Source organism: Ptychodera flava, chromosome 17, assembly GCF_041260155.1.
Source record: "Ptychodera flava strain L36383 chromosome 17, AS_Pfla_20210202, whole genome shotgun sequence".
Taxonomy (NCBI): domain Eukaryota; kingdom Metazoa; phylum Hemichordata; class Enteropneusta; family Ptychoderidae; genus Ptychodera; species Ptychodera flava.
The window spans coordinates 15489323-15508610 of record NC_091944.1 but is presented as its reverse complement, the minus strand read 5'-3'; the positions used below and the strand labels follow the sequence as shown (position 1 = coordinate 15508610).

At 38.1% G+C, this 19288-nt stretch overlaps 1 protein-coding gene across 1 annotated transcript; it reads right to left on the bottom strand.

The window, feature by feature from the left end:
• Positions 1-1121: 1121 nt before the first annotated feature.
• LOC139115581 (nose resistant to fluoxetine protein 6-like) lies at positions 1122-17984 on the bottom strand. The gene is made up of 14 exons (XM_070677823.1): positions 17339-17984; positions 16047-16195; positions 15442-15511; positions 14517-14589; positions 13865-14043; positions 13212-13382; positions 10320-10416; positions 9336-9606; positions 8457-8536; positions 7618-7728; positions 6892-7030; positions 6172-6364; positions 5032-5174; positions 1122-1908 (listed from the first exon to the last, which is right to left on the bottom strand). The coding sequence occupies exons 1-14, from the start codon at positions 17676-17678 to the stop codon at positions 1792-1794; spliced, it is 2133 nt and encodes a 710-aa protein (XP_070533924.1). The 5' UTR covers positions 17679-17984; the 3' UTR covers positions 1122-1791.
• Positions 17985-19288: the final 1304 nt, after the last annotated feature.

The window sequence follows — 19288 nt, the reverse complement described above, 5'->3', positions numbered from 1 at the left end:
TTGCACTGTACACTGATCATTTCAACTTCTTTCACTCGAACGGAATTCTGTGTACGTGTCTTTTCCATCCTACAACCCCCTAAACAGTTGAATACTCAAGAACCAATAAACGACTTTCAAGAGGGAACGCACAGGCAGAAGAGAAAACAGTCACCGATTTTTACAATAAAGCTCTGATAAAGGGAAAATTATTGTCATCATTGTGCATGTCCATGCCTCCAAATCCTTCGAGGAGTCACATTCAAGAGCAATTCAATTAAGAAAAAATGCATATGAATCATAAAGAGAAGAATCACAAAAACACTCGGTGAGCATCACCAATAACTTCCATCCCTAAATAACAGAAAAAATTGATTTTTGTCTTTTCAGCTGAATATCTAAGGGGCCAAAGCTGACGCATAAGACACGTAATTTCTGAGTTAAATGAGGGAGGGGAAAGACCCCAATACTTTTTGCTTGCGTCAAAATCGCAATAAGGATTCTGCTTTAACAAAAAATAAATAAATAAAATAATACAATAAGTATGATACTTCAATTGCAATGCATGAAAGCAGAACAGAAGAGAGAAATTCGACAAAAGAGAAAGGATTGCAATTCAGACATGGGACAATTATTCGTGCACGGCTTCAAACGTGTTGACTCAACCACAGAGTAATATCATAGACTGTCTATGATATTACTCTGTTGACTCAACTAAACGTGATGATATGGTGTATAGATTACTTGGAACATTGGAAAAGTGTTTATAGTTGTTTATCTATATCCATGTGTAGATTTTGCATAACGTGTGCGCTGAAGACGGGTTTGTATTCTCCATACACAATGATCAACACAGTTTTTCTGAAACCAATTTCGCAAAAAGAAGTTTCCTTTTGAGATGGGGGATGGACACCAAAATTTAGGAATAACGTTTCTATTGCTTCTGCTTTTATGATCGACGACTGCCCAATAAATGTGAATCTTGCAAATATTTGGATTGGTGTTCACGTCAACATTAGTGTGAACTGTAAGAAGATTTTTATTAGCAGAATATACTGCAATAAAATGGAACGCGTCCTCAATGGCGTGATATTGTTCATTATGGACATTAAATTTTCGAAATGTGTACGGTAATATTTTAGAAACTGACTCAGTTTACATGTAGATAGGATTTGGTTTAACTTGATAACGCTATAATAAGCAAATATATCGTTATACATAAACATGGTTTATTGTCGAATTTGTGACGTAAATATAGCCAGTAACATTTTAAATACATGAACTTCATTTGTTTCAACGTTCCAATTTAACGAACAAAAACGCCAGTCTTCTAATCACAAATCGGAAAGCGTTACTCGAAAGAGTATATACGAGACTGGGTGTTACAGATCAGCAAGACTGACTAGGGTTATGCCAAACACGAAGCAAGTGTCTGTCACATTTTTAACGACAGTGATAGTTACATATGCACTGCCTATAAGCGTTTTGAAGGGGTGAAAACGGATTGCTTGATTCAATGTCATGTTCTCGTGCAACGGTATGGAAAATGTTGATGTCTGCAGGCTAGCTAGCTCAGTTCATACGATTACAAAGATGATCATGCTGATATTCCCAAGGTTTCGAAAGGTTAAAAACGTCAGTGAAAATTCATAATATCGTCAAATATACTGTTTCCTTGGACAGAAAACAAGAACAGTGCACTGAAAGAAATTACATTCTATAGAGCAACATATTTTAATCGACTTTCAAAGCTTTGAGGGGAAGGAAAAATAGAAGATGAGAAAGGGAAGGTTCATTTGAATTCTGTCAGACTCAACGTCGACGACGGAGCAGGATTTTCTCTAATCCAATCATTGGTGCTTCGATTGCTAGTGACACCACGAATGCGCAGGCGTAGGATAAAACCAGACTTGCGACGAAATAGTATACCTGTAGATAGAAGTGAAGATGAAAACGAAAGATTAGTGAAAGGCAACGACATGGCGCCAGAAATGTTGGTCAGAGGAACATTCCATCATAAATGACGTCAGTGCCAATGGAGTAAAGCTAAACACGCCCTGAAATTGATACATCTAAACCTTATTTCAACTAAGCATCAACATGAGAGAAAATGCCGAGAGAGTTTGACCGGTTGACCTCGCTGTTAATTTTATGCAGGAAATTACAATAACAATGATTGTCGAATGACGCAGTGCCTTGAGGGTGGGATCACCAGTGGTATATGGGGAGGAGTACCTTCCCGATGGTGATAAGTGGTGCAGATTACCGTCGCCTAGGTGACTGGCGTATACGCGTGCCAAAAGACACCTATGGTTGATTTCCTGTTGACCAGTCGGATGGCAGAGTTGCAAATACCTGGACTGAACCATTTGGTTTTTTGTGGGTGTCGGTGGTACTTTGACAATATAAGTAAAAATGCACATATATTGAGTTTATTGTCTTGTTTATGAGCGGCCAGTATTTCCAACGGCATAAATTATGTGCATTTGCCCTTGAAGGAATAAATAATTTTCGAATAAAACATTGCGAATGTAACTACATTCCTTAAGCTCGACGTACACTTAAGTGCCCCAAAGAACCATGAAATCGCCCGACTTTCGATTGAAGAGATGAGTTTTGCCAAACGCGTATACAGAAAAAGTGGCAGATGACTTTATTTTTAGAATCATAGACAGTATAGCGAGATGTAAAAAATGTGAAACAGGCTCCCCACCTAACTATCCTAAAGTTTTTGTGTCGAGTTTGTGTTTGATTCGTTTCGAAAATGTGTTCCTACATTCTTATCCGATTGTTTGTGTTAATGAAATGTTTGTTTCGCTTTGGATATTTGTAGCGAAGTTTGGATTAGTGTGTACGGTAATGTTTTGTTTGTGTGGGGAAAGCTTATGGCGAGACGCAGCCGGACCTATGTTGTTACAAAAGTTGATAGAGTCGCCCTTTGACGCTTGCGTTTCGAAACCCGAGTGTGGTTTCTCATCAGTCGCAGTGTAGATTCTTTCCTTAGTTTGTGTTTGTGAAAATTTATTTTAATGCATTTTAGTGGTCTTGCTTTCCGATTAGCGAGGCAAGTATATTAATTTTGGTCACGTTGTGAGTCCGTTTGGTGGTTCGGTTTGTTTGTTCTATATTTCTTTACTTCGGTAAATTTTGTTTTGACTGGTGTGTCTTTTAGATTTTTGCGGAGGTTTGTGAATTTTTAAGCAATAAGTACCACTGCGGGGTACGGATTTTATGTTTATTGGATCAAGATACTTACAAGTATCCTGGTTGATGTGCTTGTTCTCGTACATTTTAATTAATAGCTCATTTACTTTGTTTACTGTTTGTTCTGGCTTGTTGTGTATAATACTGAGTGTTACGTAATTGCCTTTCGCATTCGAGTACGTAATCGTTTGTGTTGACAATAACGAAAAACCGACCCTTGTCGAAGGGTTATTTTCCCAAAATTTGTCCAATGTTTGCAAGCTGGTTTATCGCGATTCTTTTGGCACGCGACATGTTTTGTTTCCTTGTTGAAAGGGTATCTCTAGAAGTGCGAGTTTAGCAGCTTCAGATAGCTTCAAGTTTTTGTTTTTTGTTGTTCGTGGAGTCCAATTTGACTTTTCTTTGAATTGGTCTTGTTGCGATTGTTTGTGTCTCACGATGTAGCGTAGTCACATTATACGACTTTATTTGTTGAAATCCTGAAGTGGTTTTATTCTGTTTGGTTTTGTTGGTGTCCGAATGAATTTTAAGGCTTTTGCCTAGTACTATTTTTCGGAGTTTCATAGTTTGAGCGATGATAGGTTGTTGTTGAATTTCATGTTGTTGTCGGCTTTTCTTTGGAAATAGCTGATTTATTTCCACGGCCATGTTTTCTGTTACGTTACTGTGATTGTTTATTTTGTATTTAATGTTGTGTTTCAGTTTTTTGTTATGTGTACGATTTTTGTTATTTCTTTTAAGTGTTTGTGTGTTCTATGTCATCTTATCGTATTTTTTGGTAGTTCCCTTTTTGGAGTATTTGGTGGCCCTGAAAAGGGCCGCTGTATGGTAGGTGTTGGTTTTTGTAAGCGCTTGGCGCGTTTGTTCTGGCGATAAGCCTAGCTTTTATGCTTCTTTTCGCCGATTCGATGTGCTTGGTGAGTAGGTGTTTGCCGCCTTCTTGTCACTGTGTGTGCTTACATGGACAGTCTGCATAGCCCTTGAATGTGGTCTCGATTTTGATCAAACTTACAATTTAGGAGTATATATCAAAACTGATAAATGATTTATGTGATTACTGTAGCTATAGATAGGTACATTCAGGACGGGCAGCTTCGGGCAGTAATTAGTAGGCAAAACAGGTGGTTTTCACCGTGGGCAGAACTCGGTGCAATGATACTGAACATTAATAGTAAGCCTGTCACCTTGAAGGTAATGCTGTAGGTGAAACAAGGACACACGATGGTACAAACAACACCACAAGTGAAACGTACACACAGAAATACACGCGTTCCTACGTTGTGCCCACCCGGGCCACGCGATTAAAATATGACTGATACTGCTGGATAGTGTTAATTGGGTCGGTAAACAGTCAATTAATAGTTTAATTGACTACCTGGGTGATTGGCAGGTCGTGTCCAACGACGCATATGCAAAGCAGGCCAAAAGACAAAAGCCCCCAAAGTTATTGACAGCTGGCCAGGGGTCACCATGAATACGTAATGAAGCTTCACTACGCAGAAACTGCGTAGTCAAGCCCTTCTTAACCGGTCAAACTCTCTCGGCATTTTCCGGCATGAGCCATTCTAGCATATCTATAGTTTGATTTCACTCGTTTGTTTTTCACCGCTTACTATATTTTTCGATTTCGTAATTGAGGATGATAAAATGTGAATTATAATCGCACTTTTGTAGGCATTTTTGCCGTGTTAATATTACGCAGAGCCTTTTGCTGAGCTGCACCAAAACAAAATCAAGCTTTTAGCAACAGGAATATCAGTAGACAAAGACAACAACAACAACAACAACAACAACAACAATAATAATAATAATAATAATAATAATAATAATAATAATAATAATAATCACCATATTCATCTCTGTGTAATGTATCGGTGTTTTTCTACTCCAGTAATAGATGTAGATCACTATTGGATGAATTAGGTAGGTACAGTACGTTAGACGTGACAGAGGAATCCAGGCACTCCACGACAGAAACGTGTGTACAGGACCTGTAAAAGAGAAATCATGGGCTAAACCTGCCGAGTCTACAGTAATATATTTAAAAAATATGTTTAATTACTAGAACAAGAAAAACAGATCATATCACACCTTGTCTTTACAGATTACACTGGCTTCCAGTTAAGCAAAGGATAGAATTCAAAATTCTTGGCATCACTTATAAGATACTCAATGGTCACGCTCCAAAGTATTTAGGTGAATTGCTTACAGTCCGTGACACTCAGCGCACACTTCGCTCTCACTCCAGTGTTGTAAATTTATATCAGCCAATAGGAAACACAGTGTATTACGGTGATAGGGCTTTCTCAATTTGTGCACCTCGCTTATGGAATTCCCTGCCATTACATATTCGAGCGGTTCAGTCATTCGATGTTTTTAAAGTAAACTGAAAACTCACCTTTTTACGTCTTTTTATTCATGATTTTTGTAGTTTTTATGATGAATTTTTATAACATGTTGCTAATTTTAACTTTGCTTTTTTACTGTCAGTTTATAACAATTTTTGTTTCATCCTTCTTTTTGTTGATTTTAAGTGTAAAGCGCATTGAGATTATTTTTAATGTAATGCGCTATATAAGAAATAAAGATTAAGATTAAGATTAAGATTAAGGAACTAAGCAGAATTTCAAGAAGAAAGGGTTCGCGATGAGATCTTATTGCAACACGTATATGTGCGTATGTGACAAGTATATATAATAAAGAAACTCAATGTTTTCAGAACAGTGCCTCTAGTTCCATTATCGTCTGAGTCTAGTTGAAAATGAGGTTTGTGGTGACACAATCAAACACGTTGGTACGCTCTGGACGCGCAGAGGAAAAATCTTAGGGTGTTTCATTTTCAACATCTTCTGTTGACCCACAAAATTTGGTACAAACGACTTTCTCGGGCTTGTTAAACCCGTGGCATTGAAAATCTAGTCTTCGTTACAGAATTATTTTGATCTGGCAGTATTAAACCTGGGCCGCATCTTCGGAATCATGGCTTACCCCCGTTTCCAGTTTCACAGGCGAATATGACCCACGCAACAGATGTGACGAAAGCAAAACTTGTGGTCGACCTGTAGAGAACTGCAACCCATTGTTCCGGGCGTTCCCCTATGGTGATGACGGTAGGCCAGACGCCGTAGACGATGGCAAGGGCAGTGGCGGCTGCAGCACACCATAGAAACAAATTAAAAATCTGAAATTCAATGAGAGATTAGTTGCGACACAGGACTAAATGAGGTCAAAATAGATCCGTGCTCCTTGTAGTCGAATATGTTACGGACATGGGTTTACGCGGATTAAATTTCTCAGTTTGTAAAGTAACAGGGGTCGTAGAAGATTGGAGACTGCGTTTGTCAAACGCAACAAACATAATAGGAAATTTCGAAACACAACAAAAGGAATACAGTTAATGGAGCTTTAACCTTCGATATTCTGATTATGCGATCTACACATGAATGACATTGTCAAAACAATATCAATTCTGTCTATCATGAGATGTGTATTACATCCATGTCCTGCAAGACTCTCATCCATACAATCTAAGAAATAAAACTACTGTTCCGATAGCTCGATGAGACGATGAGAATTTCTTGCAGGCTGGTGTTGAAATGAAGTTGATTTGAACTCATGTCACAAGATGACTCTGTTAATACTTTTTTATCCAATCTTCGTGACCCTGTGGTTGATTTTCACTTGCTATAAAAATACATCCTTTCTCACCTTGTTAATTTTGATTTTCTGTCCATCGAGTCGACACAGCACATAACCGAGGTAGACACCGACCAAATACGCCTGCAGACGACTCCATGGTTTCGTATAAATGTGGTCGTCCCCTGCCGCCACGTTGTCGTTATAGAATCTTTGAGAAATTTCAATTGCAAAAGTTTGTAATTACAAGTCATGGTGACAAACAACGTTACCAAATTTTACAAAAAGTTATGGTACTCTCTACTGCTTTTGAATACGGATGCGCATTATCGTGTAGCCGTCACTAAGCCATCACTTGTGACGTCAGCACCTGAAAGTATGCCTCAATAATTTTTAGATGTTTTTGTATACATTTGTGTATCTTAGAAAGGCCTTACAAGTGTAAAGACAAACTTGAATATTTCGTTTAGCATTGACCTTGTCGAGTTAATAGATTTTTCGTACATCTTTAAACTTTTTGTCCGAAAATGGCCTCCAGAAAGCAATTGTGGATTTTCATGAAAAATGTATCAGCATGCTCGTGTATATCATTGTGCATAAACTGATGTATATCATCGTGATTGCTATGAACATGAAAAAATGCCACTAAAAGTGGCCGTCTTGTACCCATATTGAATTATTTCGTCTGACAAATTGATCGTCGTATATGCATTGCATTAAAGGAAAACGGGCTTTTGAATTGAAACGCAAAACGGATTTTTTACATTGCATGACAAAAAATCAAAAATAAATCCTTACATTGGATTAGTATTTCCTATTGGATATCCGTAGTATGTCGCAAGCCCGGCAACAGTTGCCATGGAAGCAACGGTGAAAGAAGCCACCGCCAACGTACCTAATTTGGCCGATCTGTAAAGTGATTATCAAAAAGAAAAACACATTGTTGAGGTGATTTCATGGTCTCTGATTGGAAGATTAGAATCATTTTTAAAAGGTTCAAGTCAGCTGATACTTAAGGTAGTCTAGTTCACTCCTCGAAAATTAAAGACATGAACTTTTTCTAAAACTTTCCCAAAGCAAACTTTCAACCATCTTCTTTCAAAACCAAGAATAAAAATCTGAGGTGACCGTTCAAATTCTGGTTCTTTACTGATATTTGAAATTCAAAGTGGCCGCCATCACTGTGTTATCGGTATGGGAAAAATCAAATTTTCAATTTCCGAAAAACTAAAACAGTGAAAACTTTAGTTACTCAAAGAAACCCACGGGTTGACCAGAAAAAAAAAATTGAGAGTCCAAATATCTGTCCAAGAAGCGCATTCTACCTTAACAACAAGTCTGACACGGAAAGATGACATGCCTTATCGGTTAATCTTATGTATCGTTTGACAATACTATTGTAGAGCTCAAAAAGTCGACCATGGGTGATTGGCAAACCTATTCCACAAGACATTTCCATTTTTATATTGGATTAATAAAGAATAATGATAATAATAATAATATTCTCTCACGTTGCCGCCCATGAGAATTACATAATCAGCGCCAGTGAAAGCGGGAAAATCATGATCGGCATGATTTTGATGACATGGAACACTTCTAAATCTAATACTGGTTATAAATGCCGTCGGTTTACTTACTTGTGAAGTAGAATTATGAAGAACGGGCTGATCACATACAGCTGCATGTCAACAAACAGATACCAAAGCCAACCCATGCACTGAAGATGAAAATATACGGTCATCATCGTCCCTTCAAGCTATTGGAGACTGAAAAATGTTTACCGTTTATCAAAAATTTATTTATATGCCATTTAGTTTACACAGGTATGGTGGCAAATTTGCTTTTCAAATATTAGGCTATTTGCTTCTCCACTTAAGTCTATCAAATTTTGCACGGTGACCCATGATTTTTATTGTTGGATTTGAAAGAGTACGGTTGAACGTTTCATCGAGGATTGTTTGAGCAAAAGTCTAAGTCATGCACTTTCGAGGCGCATATAATCTACAAGTCAATTGAATAAAGTTACACTTTGGAAAGGAATTTCTGATCGGTTTGCCTGGGTCGGTTTACTCACGAAGCAAGACCGCTTGGTAGCAAATGGCTCCGTATTTCAATGGTATGTATGCACTGTTCGCTTATTCTGAAAGGCAGGAGTGTGGACGAAATGATTTTTTGAGATGCGTTTCGCATGTTTGTGCTAGTGCATGTGCGAGCACATGGGTCTTTATCCTCGACATGCTCAATGTGATTTGAAATATGCTAATTACATTCTAAGTCTGGGGCATTTTTTATCAGTTCACCAGAGAAACGTTGCGCCTTGCGTCCTCTGCCGCATAAAATCAGCTTTATGAATAGAAATTCGTGCATCATTAAAAACCAATTGTAAAGTATATATTATTATAATGTGGCTACGAATTGTAATTGTAACAGGGGATATGTTGCAAAGAATCGTCAGCGCTAGCTCGTTCAACCCAAATACAGAAGGAAAAGGAAAAACAATGTGAAAATCAACGTACTATATCGACGCCTCCAACCCAGGGGTACATATTGTGAAAGTAGAGTAAAACTGCCCACCAATATTTCCGGCATTGCTCTTGCGCGTACAAAGGCCTTCTCGTGTAGTCGGGGCCGTCTCCTAGATGCAACATCAGCGTCGACCAGAGCAACAACATCAGTCCTAGTGCTGGTGTAAGACGCCACCAACGATGAAAGTAAAAGAGGAACCAGTTCATCTTCCCTTTCGTTTTGCGCATGTGCCGCAAGGCGAGGTAGGTCACAAGGAACCCACTGAAAATAAATTTAATTTATAAAGAAAGTGTAAATCTTGTCTGAGTTATCGAGTGTATTATGAATTACACAGTGATACATGGACGCCATGTCGTATGGAAAGAGACAAAGGCAAATAGACGCAGTTCGTCCGTTTTCAGTATGAACTGAATATAATTTTGGCAAACCTCGTAACTTTTCATTTGTCCCTTTGTTATTTTGGCCCTGGAAGACATCTTTTTTTCTTCTGCTTCTCCTTGCAGTATGCAATGTTAGGTTTCCTCACTCAGAATTTGCATAAAATATAAAGAGTGGTCGAGTCGAGTTGTCAATATAGCAATATTACTTAAAAAATTCAAATTCTAGCGGCAAATAGTGTTTGAGCTGGCTAGTTTGACCTTTAGCTCATCGATCATCCAACGAACGCCCAATTACAAGATGAGGTACCCATAACCCACTACTGAATGGAGCAATGGGGAGTAAAGTGCCTTGCTCAAGGGCACAACGCCGTGTTAGAGTCTCGAACTCACACCATCCTCCGACAGTGAGTCCGTTACTCTGGACTTAACGGGTCTCGAACTCACCGTCTCTCTGCGTCCGGTACCCTAACCACTGTCCCACGGTACCACGATTGTAGTATGGTGAATGGTTATATGCTTGGCAAGTACAAACTGCACATACGTCATATTATAGGAGGGAATTAATTATGAATGAGAACAAAAGAAATGATTCACCTCAACAGGAAAAAAACGTCTACTGCGAATATTGACCCGAATACCGTGAGGGTGGACCATCTTTCAAAAACATAATCGACAAGATATCTGGCATTGTCTGCGATCGAGAAAGAGACATAATACAATATGACGATTGCAGTATGGTGAATGGTTATATGAAAGGTCAGAATAAAGAACGAAAGATCATTGTTTGATAAAATGATGTATCACCGATTTACCAATTGTCGAATAAATTGAAGGAAAGACATACAGACAGATAGAGCCAAAGGGATTGAGAGACAAAATGATAGAGAGGAAGGAGGCGGGTCGGGGTTAAAGACAATCTCACCGTCCACAATAAATAGAGGTAAGTACCTTAGATCTTGAGCTCGGGGACTTCAATTTGGACCTTTAGATTTTTTCAATCCTTCTTTAGTTTACCACTTGCGAGGGCTCATTTTGAAGTTCATGGAGTAAGTACACTAGTGTATTCATCTTTTTATTTTGAAAATGCAAAATTAAATTTGTCACATAGAGTTAATTCAGCAGCGGTGGCCATTTTGAATTTCAAATATAAGTGATTTTAGGTAATGCGTTTCTCTAGTTCCAAACTTTGCACCGTGACCCCCGATTTTATCTTGATTTCGAAAAGGAAAGGTCACGATTTTTAGGAAAGTTTGAGCAAAAGTTTAAAGGGCCTATGACTGCCCCACACAACCAAACGTAAAATCACTGTTTGGGTCTTGAAGTTAGCCTACGTCACTGTCTTGCATTGCGTATCGTCCCCCTTGTCCAGATAAAACGCAAGTAAAAGTTACGGGTGGGCGTGTACCCTAGCCCAATTCGTTCGACTTTTTTCGGCTTTTCGAAGTTGAGCCGACGACTTATCTTAATACGGGCAAACAGTCTTTCACACCTTCGCAATCGCATGTCCGTATGAGGCAAGGGCTTCCTTTGCTCAGAACGTACACCCAGCTCGCAACGCACGAGAGAACATTGTAAGCATGGTCTTCAGGAAATCACCAACGGTCACATGTCGCCTACGGTAGATCGCCTCGCCGATCGAGTAAATTAAAATGACAGAAATTAAAATGACTTGTAAGGCTATGTGATTATGTGTACTATGCTTTCGTGCCAAATATACGAAATAAACATTACAAGAAGGATGACAGTCGATGTCTCATTGTCATTCATCGGGAAACATCTGTGCGGCAGGAAGCTTCCCGTCTCTACACGATCGTGAACGGTGAAGACGGCGATTCAAATGGCGACCCGACAATGCGGCGACAAGCTTTCTTTGTTTTTCTTCATCAAACATGTACAAAATAGGCCTAACACGTCACTTTTTTCAGGATTCATTTGCTCTGAAAATGCACGGGAACATGGGTCGATTGCACAATTTGTCTCGTGCTCCAAGGAAATGATAGTTCTGTCAAAGGTCGACGTCCAACACAGCTACACTCAGAGTGATAGTTTTCGGAAAGGGTATGTGAATTTCGCCCAAAGCCGTTTTCATAAATGACGAGCACTACGAATTTTTATTACCATACCATTTGAACCTTTTTGTATATCCTCAAACTGTTAACGCAACAGAAGTGGTATTTAGGGGTCAAGTTGCAAATTTTTTGACCCCGTGTTGAGTGCGTAGTAATCGGACTGCTATCGCAGTGATCGGACGTCATATTTGGAAAGTGATTAGCGGCAAAATTTTGATAGTTTGAAACTTCAAAACCCCAATTTTCATTTTTGATGTGTTAAAAAAAGTGAATGTAAATATTTCCTGGTAATTAGTTACGTTTAGTAGACGACATAACCATACTTCGACGTGTTTGGCGTTTCATACCGGACATATGTTGCTTTCGGCACCTTTTATCGTATGGTCTAGCTAACTTCGCCAAATTTGTATAGCCCAAAATAGCTTCTACTAAACAAACTATCCAAAACAGGACAGCAGCATCACTTGACTTAATATGAGGTCATACAACTTGTAAAATGCTATCATTACGGAGCGAAGTGAGTCGGACGAACAGCATGTGATTGAATGTCCGAAACTGAGGTCGTCGGGAAAACTGTCACAGTGCACCGAGAGTATACTGAATAGTACTGCAGCTACAATATGCAATGCATTGAATCGAAAGACTCAGGCGCGGGATTGCTCTACTTTTATAAAACAAATCCAACCGTGAAAAGCTTAAACTAAGACTGATACTGTCTACTTCATACAAATAAATGAAACGTAGCCTCATCGTACTTTCAATTCTGTCCCGAGCATTCTTATTGCTTTGTCCGCTCACACTTTGTTCTTCAGAGTCAGAATCTGACTCTGATTTGGAACCACTCGTCCCGGATGCCTGGGGTTGCCTATGCGCCTTCAAGCTAATTCCCCTCGAAATCACTTTCTGAATTCTGGTCAAAACTGTCCCCGCTGGAAGCAACTTGATATTATGCAGCTGGACCGCCGGTGTGGCTTCCTTGCCAGTGTTTACTGGGCGTCTGTGAGCACTGTTTATATAGCTGACTTTATTTGTGGTCTAATTTATGCAAGAACCGCTAAATACACTTTAGTGACAATAGCGTGCCACAAATGACGTCAATTGTACATGTTGGTCAATATGCTAATACCGCTGCCTGGCTCGGGTAGGAAGAGGCCCCCTGATCACCAGGCATGAAAAAGGAGTCAAATTTCGCCCTTCTCGCACGTCTTTCAGAACTGACACAATCTTTCAGAACTGACACAATATGCAATCCATAGACAGGTCCCCTAGCTGAGTTTTTGAAGGGAAAAAATAAAAACTTTGGAAATCATGTCATAGGCCCTTTAAGTCTTTCAGTGTCCGTTAGTTTCTTTATTTTTAAGTAGGTAAATTCAATCAACAAGTGAAAATCTGGGGTAAACGGCTAGCAGTGTCTTACCAACTAATTCAAGGGGAAAGGAGTAAACATGTCCCAGTATTATCCACATCATGCTGATCACCCGAATTCCGTTGATTGACGAGATTGTGCCGGAACCACCCGAGTTCGTGCTCAGAATTTTCCGACCATTTGAGACGACTGAGAAAGTAATCAAGATCCTTCCCAGAATACCTTTCGAAAGAAGTACGACTCGCTGTTATTTTAATAATACACTTCTTACCATCGCCCAGCATTCCAATATACGACTACATATTTCAGTGGAACGCTGAAGTTTTAATAGGTAGGTTAAAGGTATACTGTCACCTGTTCCAATTTTGCCGCAGTTACCATGGAAAGAGAAAATCTAACCAATCACAGATTTTAAGCGGCTGACCGCTTTTAAAGACAGCGCCCTCACTTAGGCATTTTGAAGACCAAGGAACGCCCCTTTGACCATATATGGGCATATTTAGATTACAGGTGACTGTATACCGTTAAATTTGTATTTTGCATCATTTCCGTAGAACTCTAGAGACCGAGATATCTTTATATGACAACTATATATTAATGCTTCAAGTTTAGTTGAGACACAGTTATCAGTGAAATGCTTCCCAACTGAAAAAAACTGTCGGCACCATTTTCTATCATACTTTACCACCAGATAATAATCAAACCTGGCCTTTTCTTCTTAATCTTGTCCAGTTTTGACTTATTCTTGACGAGTTCTTCTTTCATTGTGTCCATGTTAGCGATCTCTTCACTTCTTTTGATCTTTCGTTTGAGGTTCCAGTGCCAGATAACATCGTACGCAGTGCCGAGTACCATCAAACCGGCCAGGATACTAAATATTACACTGTGGATAAAAGAAAAGAACGGATTTAAATGTGCATATGATGAAGATGCATATGGGTCTTCAGTAACAACATAAACTGTAACACACTCGATCAATACTTTGCTTCATCATAACATGGGCAAATATAGCTGAATGCATCTAGACAAATATTCAATAGTCAAGCACCAAGATACATATCTCTGTTACAGCAAATACTTAACACGATTGGAACTATAATTTGGGATAATTGGATTTTCATATTTTTTTAAATTTCTAAAAAGTGTTAGGTGCCAGATAGTTGAATGTTTCAATAATACAAATAACTCATAAAAACGAGTGTGTAATGTAAAAAGAAAAGTAGATGAGATTACATTTGTAGATTAAATCGGCATAACTTCACCATCCAATTATCCCAAATTAGTTCCAATCGTGTTACTTGGTTCTTAACCAAGTCTGTGCTGTTTTAAACGTTTAATTGAGCAGTCACATCTTACATGGCGATAATGTCTCCAGTTCGGAAAGGTTGGTCTTCAGCACAACGCACCTCATCAGGAGCGCCAACACCAGCTGTAATGACAAAGATAGTGTACGCTGTGTTGAACGTTAAACTGAAGAAGACATTTGGGTTCAAAAGCAGTGTCTTAACCTAACTGTAGTCCGAAGTTGAGTTCACTTTCTTGACTTACAAAGCAACTGTGATTGCTTTGATTGCAGATTTGAAGGAAATTGAGCAAAAATTCGAGAAAAATTCAAAACTTTTAGTATGCTAATTTTATGCTAATCTAACTCTCACTTAATAAGGGTTTCTTAAGGAGATCCATGTCAAATTTGAACTCTGTCAAACTATCGGTATCAGAGAAAGTAATATTTTTACCGAAAGCGAGAAAATCAGCAAAAATTACTTGTCATATGCAATTTCTTAGTCACTTACGTAATTACTAACTTACTTACTTACTTACCTACCTACCTACCTACCTACCTACCTACCTACCTACTTACTTACTTACTTACATACTTACTTACTTACTTACTTACTTACTTACTTACTTACTTACTTACTTACTTACTTACTTACTTACTTACTTACTTACTTACTTACTTACTTACTTACTTACTTACTTACTTACTTATTTTTACTTAATTACTTACTTACTTACTTACTAACTTACTTACTTACTTATTTACTTACTTTACTTACTTACTTACTTACTTACTAACTTACTTACTTACTTACTTACTTACTTACTTACTTACTTACTTACTTACTTACTTACTTACTTACTTACTTACTTACTTACTTACTTACTTACTCACGGCAGTTCTGATAACCTAAAATTTCATACTTCAAATGAAAAAAGATCTGATGCACACAGTCTGTAACATCTCTATTTATGTTTGTTGTAATATAATCGATCTTACCTTCAACTATGGCATTCTTAACGTCAGCACTATTGCAGCTGTCCGGAAAACACACTCCAAATCTTCCCAACTACAGGTGAACAAGTAATGTTCAGATCATTATCAAAATTGTGGACTTCCTCCTCATTTTGAGGTTTTCTCCTTTTACTGTCTCAGAAGACAGACGATCAAATCTGTTTAAAATTAAGGATAATTTTTTAGGCCTTTCCTTTGGAAAGCCAATTTTCCAAAATATTAATTTTTCTAAACACTCTCCTGTGATAGGAAGGCAGATATAGAGAGAGGGTATTCAATAGATGGAATGCTGTAGGTTTGTCTGTTGGTAATACTGTTGTCAGGTAGAAATGCTGGCAGTTCGGCAAATATATGGGTGAGCTGTTCGATTATAAGATAGATAGGCTTGTTGGCAATGAGGTAAGTAAATGTTCAACATAGGTATGCTTGAGGTAAGTCGACAGGTAATACGTTTTATTGGTGAAAGGTGGACGGGAAGGGAGGCAGGGAGTGTCAAGGTAAGGTAGATAGAAAGCAGCAGATTGTTACAAGGTCAAGAAGTCACTGGTAGCTAAACATTTCATGCAATATATGAACTTATGTTCACATACCCCTGATGCGAGACAATACTGTCCACCGAATGATCTGTCTGCAGTGGGTCTAACTTCTCGACACACTTCGAACAATCCCCACGAATGAGGGTTGTATGTGTATTCAAAACGCCTAATTAAGTTCAGTCTGCTTCCAAAGGACGCCACCACTGTGAATACGAATATAAGACAAGAAAACAATATTATTGAAAACGCCAATGCGAACACTTTTGTGACTGTGAACTTGTCTTGATGAAGGATTGCATTAACATATGTGCAATAGCAGCTATTTTGTCTGACTTATACATAGTTCCTTGAATTTTTAGTGTTTCCATCACACCATATTTTACGTGCTGTAAAGAAAATCGGGCAAGCCAACTAAACTGAACCGTTTCCTGGAATCTGCTAATCATCATAGGTTAAACTTTCAATTCTTTGGCATACCATGTACCAGTTGCCAAGACACAATTGCACTGGTTTACATGGTCATAAGCATAATGACTTATATTTCACCTTCTTTTGTTGCCTTATACAGAATTTCAACATATTGTTTATAACAGTCATGCGCAATTCAATGACCTTTGGTGTTACTATCTGACCGCTTACTTTATAAACGTTTTATGTAAACAACGAGTAGCTCTTCTACAATTTCAATATTTCATTCTTAAAAAAAATCATATACATGACTATCAATAATCATACAGTGAAAAAACACTTGTATAAAGCCTGTGAGTTTACGTGAAACAATTTGCTACGATTGTTCCACCACACCATTGTTTCAAATTTGCGGGTTAAATTTCGGTTGACGCGCAGCTGAACAAACCCAATCAGCAAGCGATATTAAAACCCAGTGTAGGCAAATTGTATTGCGAATTAAGAAATTGTATATTTCTCTAACACAGTAAAATTTGATTTTCATTCGCATACGATAACTACACAAAATACCAGGTATGGTATGTACGTTCAACTGTTGTCCTCGATACTACACGTCTTGGGCAATGCATCAAGTGAACGTTGTATTTGGCCTTAAATTCCAGTATTTTGTGAATAATTTCATATAATAACAATTTTTGGTATCGAAAAAATATTTATCTAGAGATGGCTAACTTCGTCCTGTCTTCATCAGATGTAACCGTTACGTTATATATATTCACTCGTCCTCGTGACTGTTAAAGTTTGAAGCGAGTATTTCACGCACTATCTCGGTTGAGGTAATGTTGACATTATCAAAGGTGACGCTCAGAGAGGTGTTTCACATGAAAGCAAACTGGAAACAGTCAAACTGGGATTTCATGCCATGGCTTTCTACTCACTTTGCCGAGCGTAAGACGCATCAGGCCAATCGTTGACTAGCCTTGTAATATCCTGAGCACATGCTGCAGACACATTGCTGGAGCTGTTCGCGGCTCCAACATCTGACGAGATAACACTGACAAGCTTTCTCAAACGCTGCACTAATTCCTCGTCTTCATCGTCGGGTGCTTGGTCTTTTAGGTTCCCAATCTGCGAAAGGCCCGATTCGATCTTTGCCTTTAATTCTCGAACGTCACTGTCGAACTTTTGAGAACCGGCGAAGTTTGCGCACGACACAACCACGAAGACGGCGATGTACAATGTTCTTCGAACAACCATTTCGGAACAACACAAGATCATTGAAGATCGCGATGTTCACTGGCCTTGCAATCTACAGTTGAAAGATAGTGCCTGACACCATATGTACGAAGTGGATGACTCATCAATCCTCTTTCTTCTAATCATTATGTAATCGTCTTCTGACTCCGTTCGACGACACCGTAACCGTGCTTATCGTCTTCCCTCTGCGATTTCTGCTTATAATGCTGCCTTTTTAGTCTAGCCGTGGAGTTTAATGACAGTGAAGCTTTATCGCTGAAGGTTTTCCATGAAACATGCTGACAACACTGCCCTTGTTCTATGGAAATGTGAAAATAATATGCCAATTCTATCTTCCCGTACTTTCTAGTTTGGGCACAGGGTAGCCAGGTAGAAAAAACAAACAAACAAACAAACAAGCAAACAAAATAAACAAAAATATACAAACATACAAATAGGCATACAGATACATAAATAAATTACAAACAAAAATACAGACAAACATAAACAAACAAAGAATATCATGAATAAATAAACATACAAACAGATAAACATCTATATTTATATTCTATCTATCCATATATATATATATATATATATATATTATATATATTATATATATATATATATATATATATATATATATAATGTGTGTGTGTGTAAGAGACAACAGCATATCGAAAAAAGACTGAAATAATTAACTGAACCGCTCATGCCAAATATTCTACCACGGCGGTATCACTCTTCCCGAATTCCCTATACTTCCAAGTATAGGGAAGAGTGATACCGCCGTGGTAGAATATTTGGCATGAGCGGTTCAGTTAATTATTTCAGTCTTTTTTTGATATGCTGTTGTCTCTAACACACACACACCACAAAAATTTATATATATATATATATATATATATATATATATATATATATATATATATATATATATATATATATATATATATAATATATACATATATATATATATTTTATGGATAGATAGAATATAAATATAGATGTTTATCTGTTTGTGTGTTTGTTATTTATTCATGATATTGTTTGTTTGTTTATTTTGTCTGTATTTTTGTTGTAATTTATTTATGTATTTGTATGCCTATTTGTATGTTTGTATATTTTTGTTTATTTTATTTGTTTGTTTGTTTGTTTGTTTGTTTTTTCTGCCTGGCTACCCTGTGGTTTGAGACCTTCAAAACTGACACCATTTTTGACACCCAGCACTTAAATTTATGAAGTTATGGCATCCTTAGAATTGGCTTTACTCAGAGCTTGAAAAGGTATTTTTCATCAAAGAATCTGTTGAGTCATGGGATGTTTACAATACGATCGAGATAGCCTTGTTTTCGTACAGTAAATACGTGATATCGGACCAAAGGAGCAGCCGATAACCACGCCTCAATGAAGGAGATAAGACTTGCAGTTTGTGCACACAAAGATTAACCACGCCTCAATGAGCATGAGAGACTATGTTCGTGCAGAGATACTAGAGAAACCCTTTCCAATTCCTATACATGACGCAATTGTAGCCTTCAACCTGCCTTTCTTCACGGCCTGAACTTCTACGCTGTGGTTCAAGAGGTCGAAAATGGATGGTGTTTATAAATAAAAGGAAGGAATCTTGAGTGTAAAGGGTTGCCCTAAAA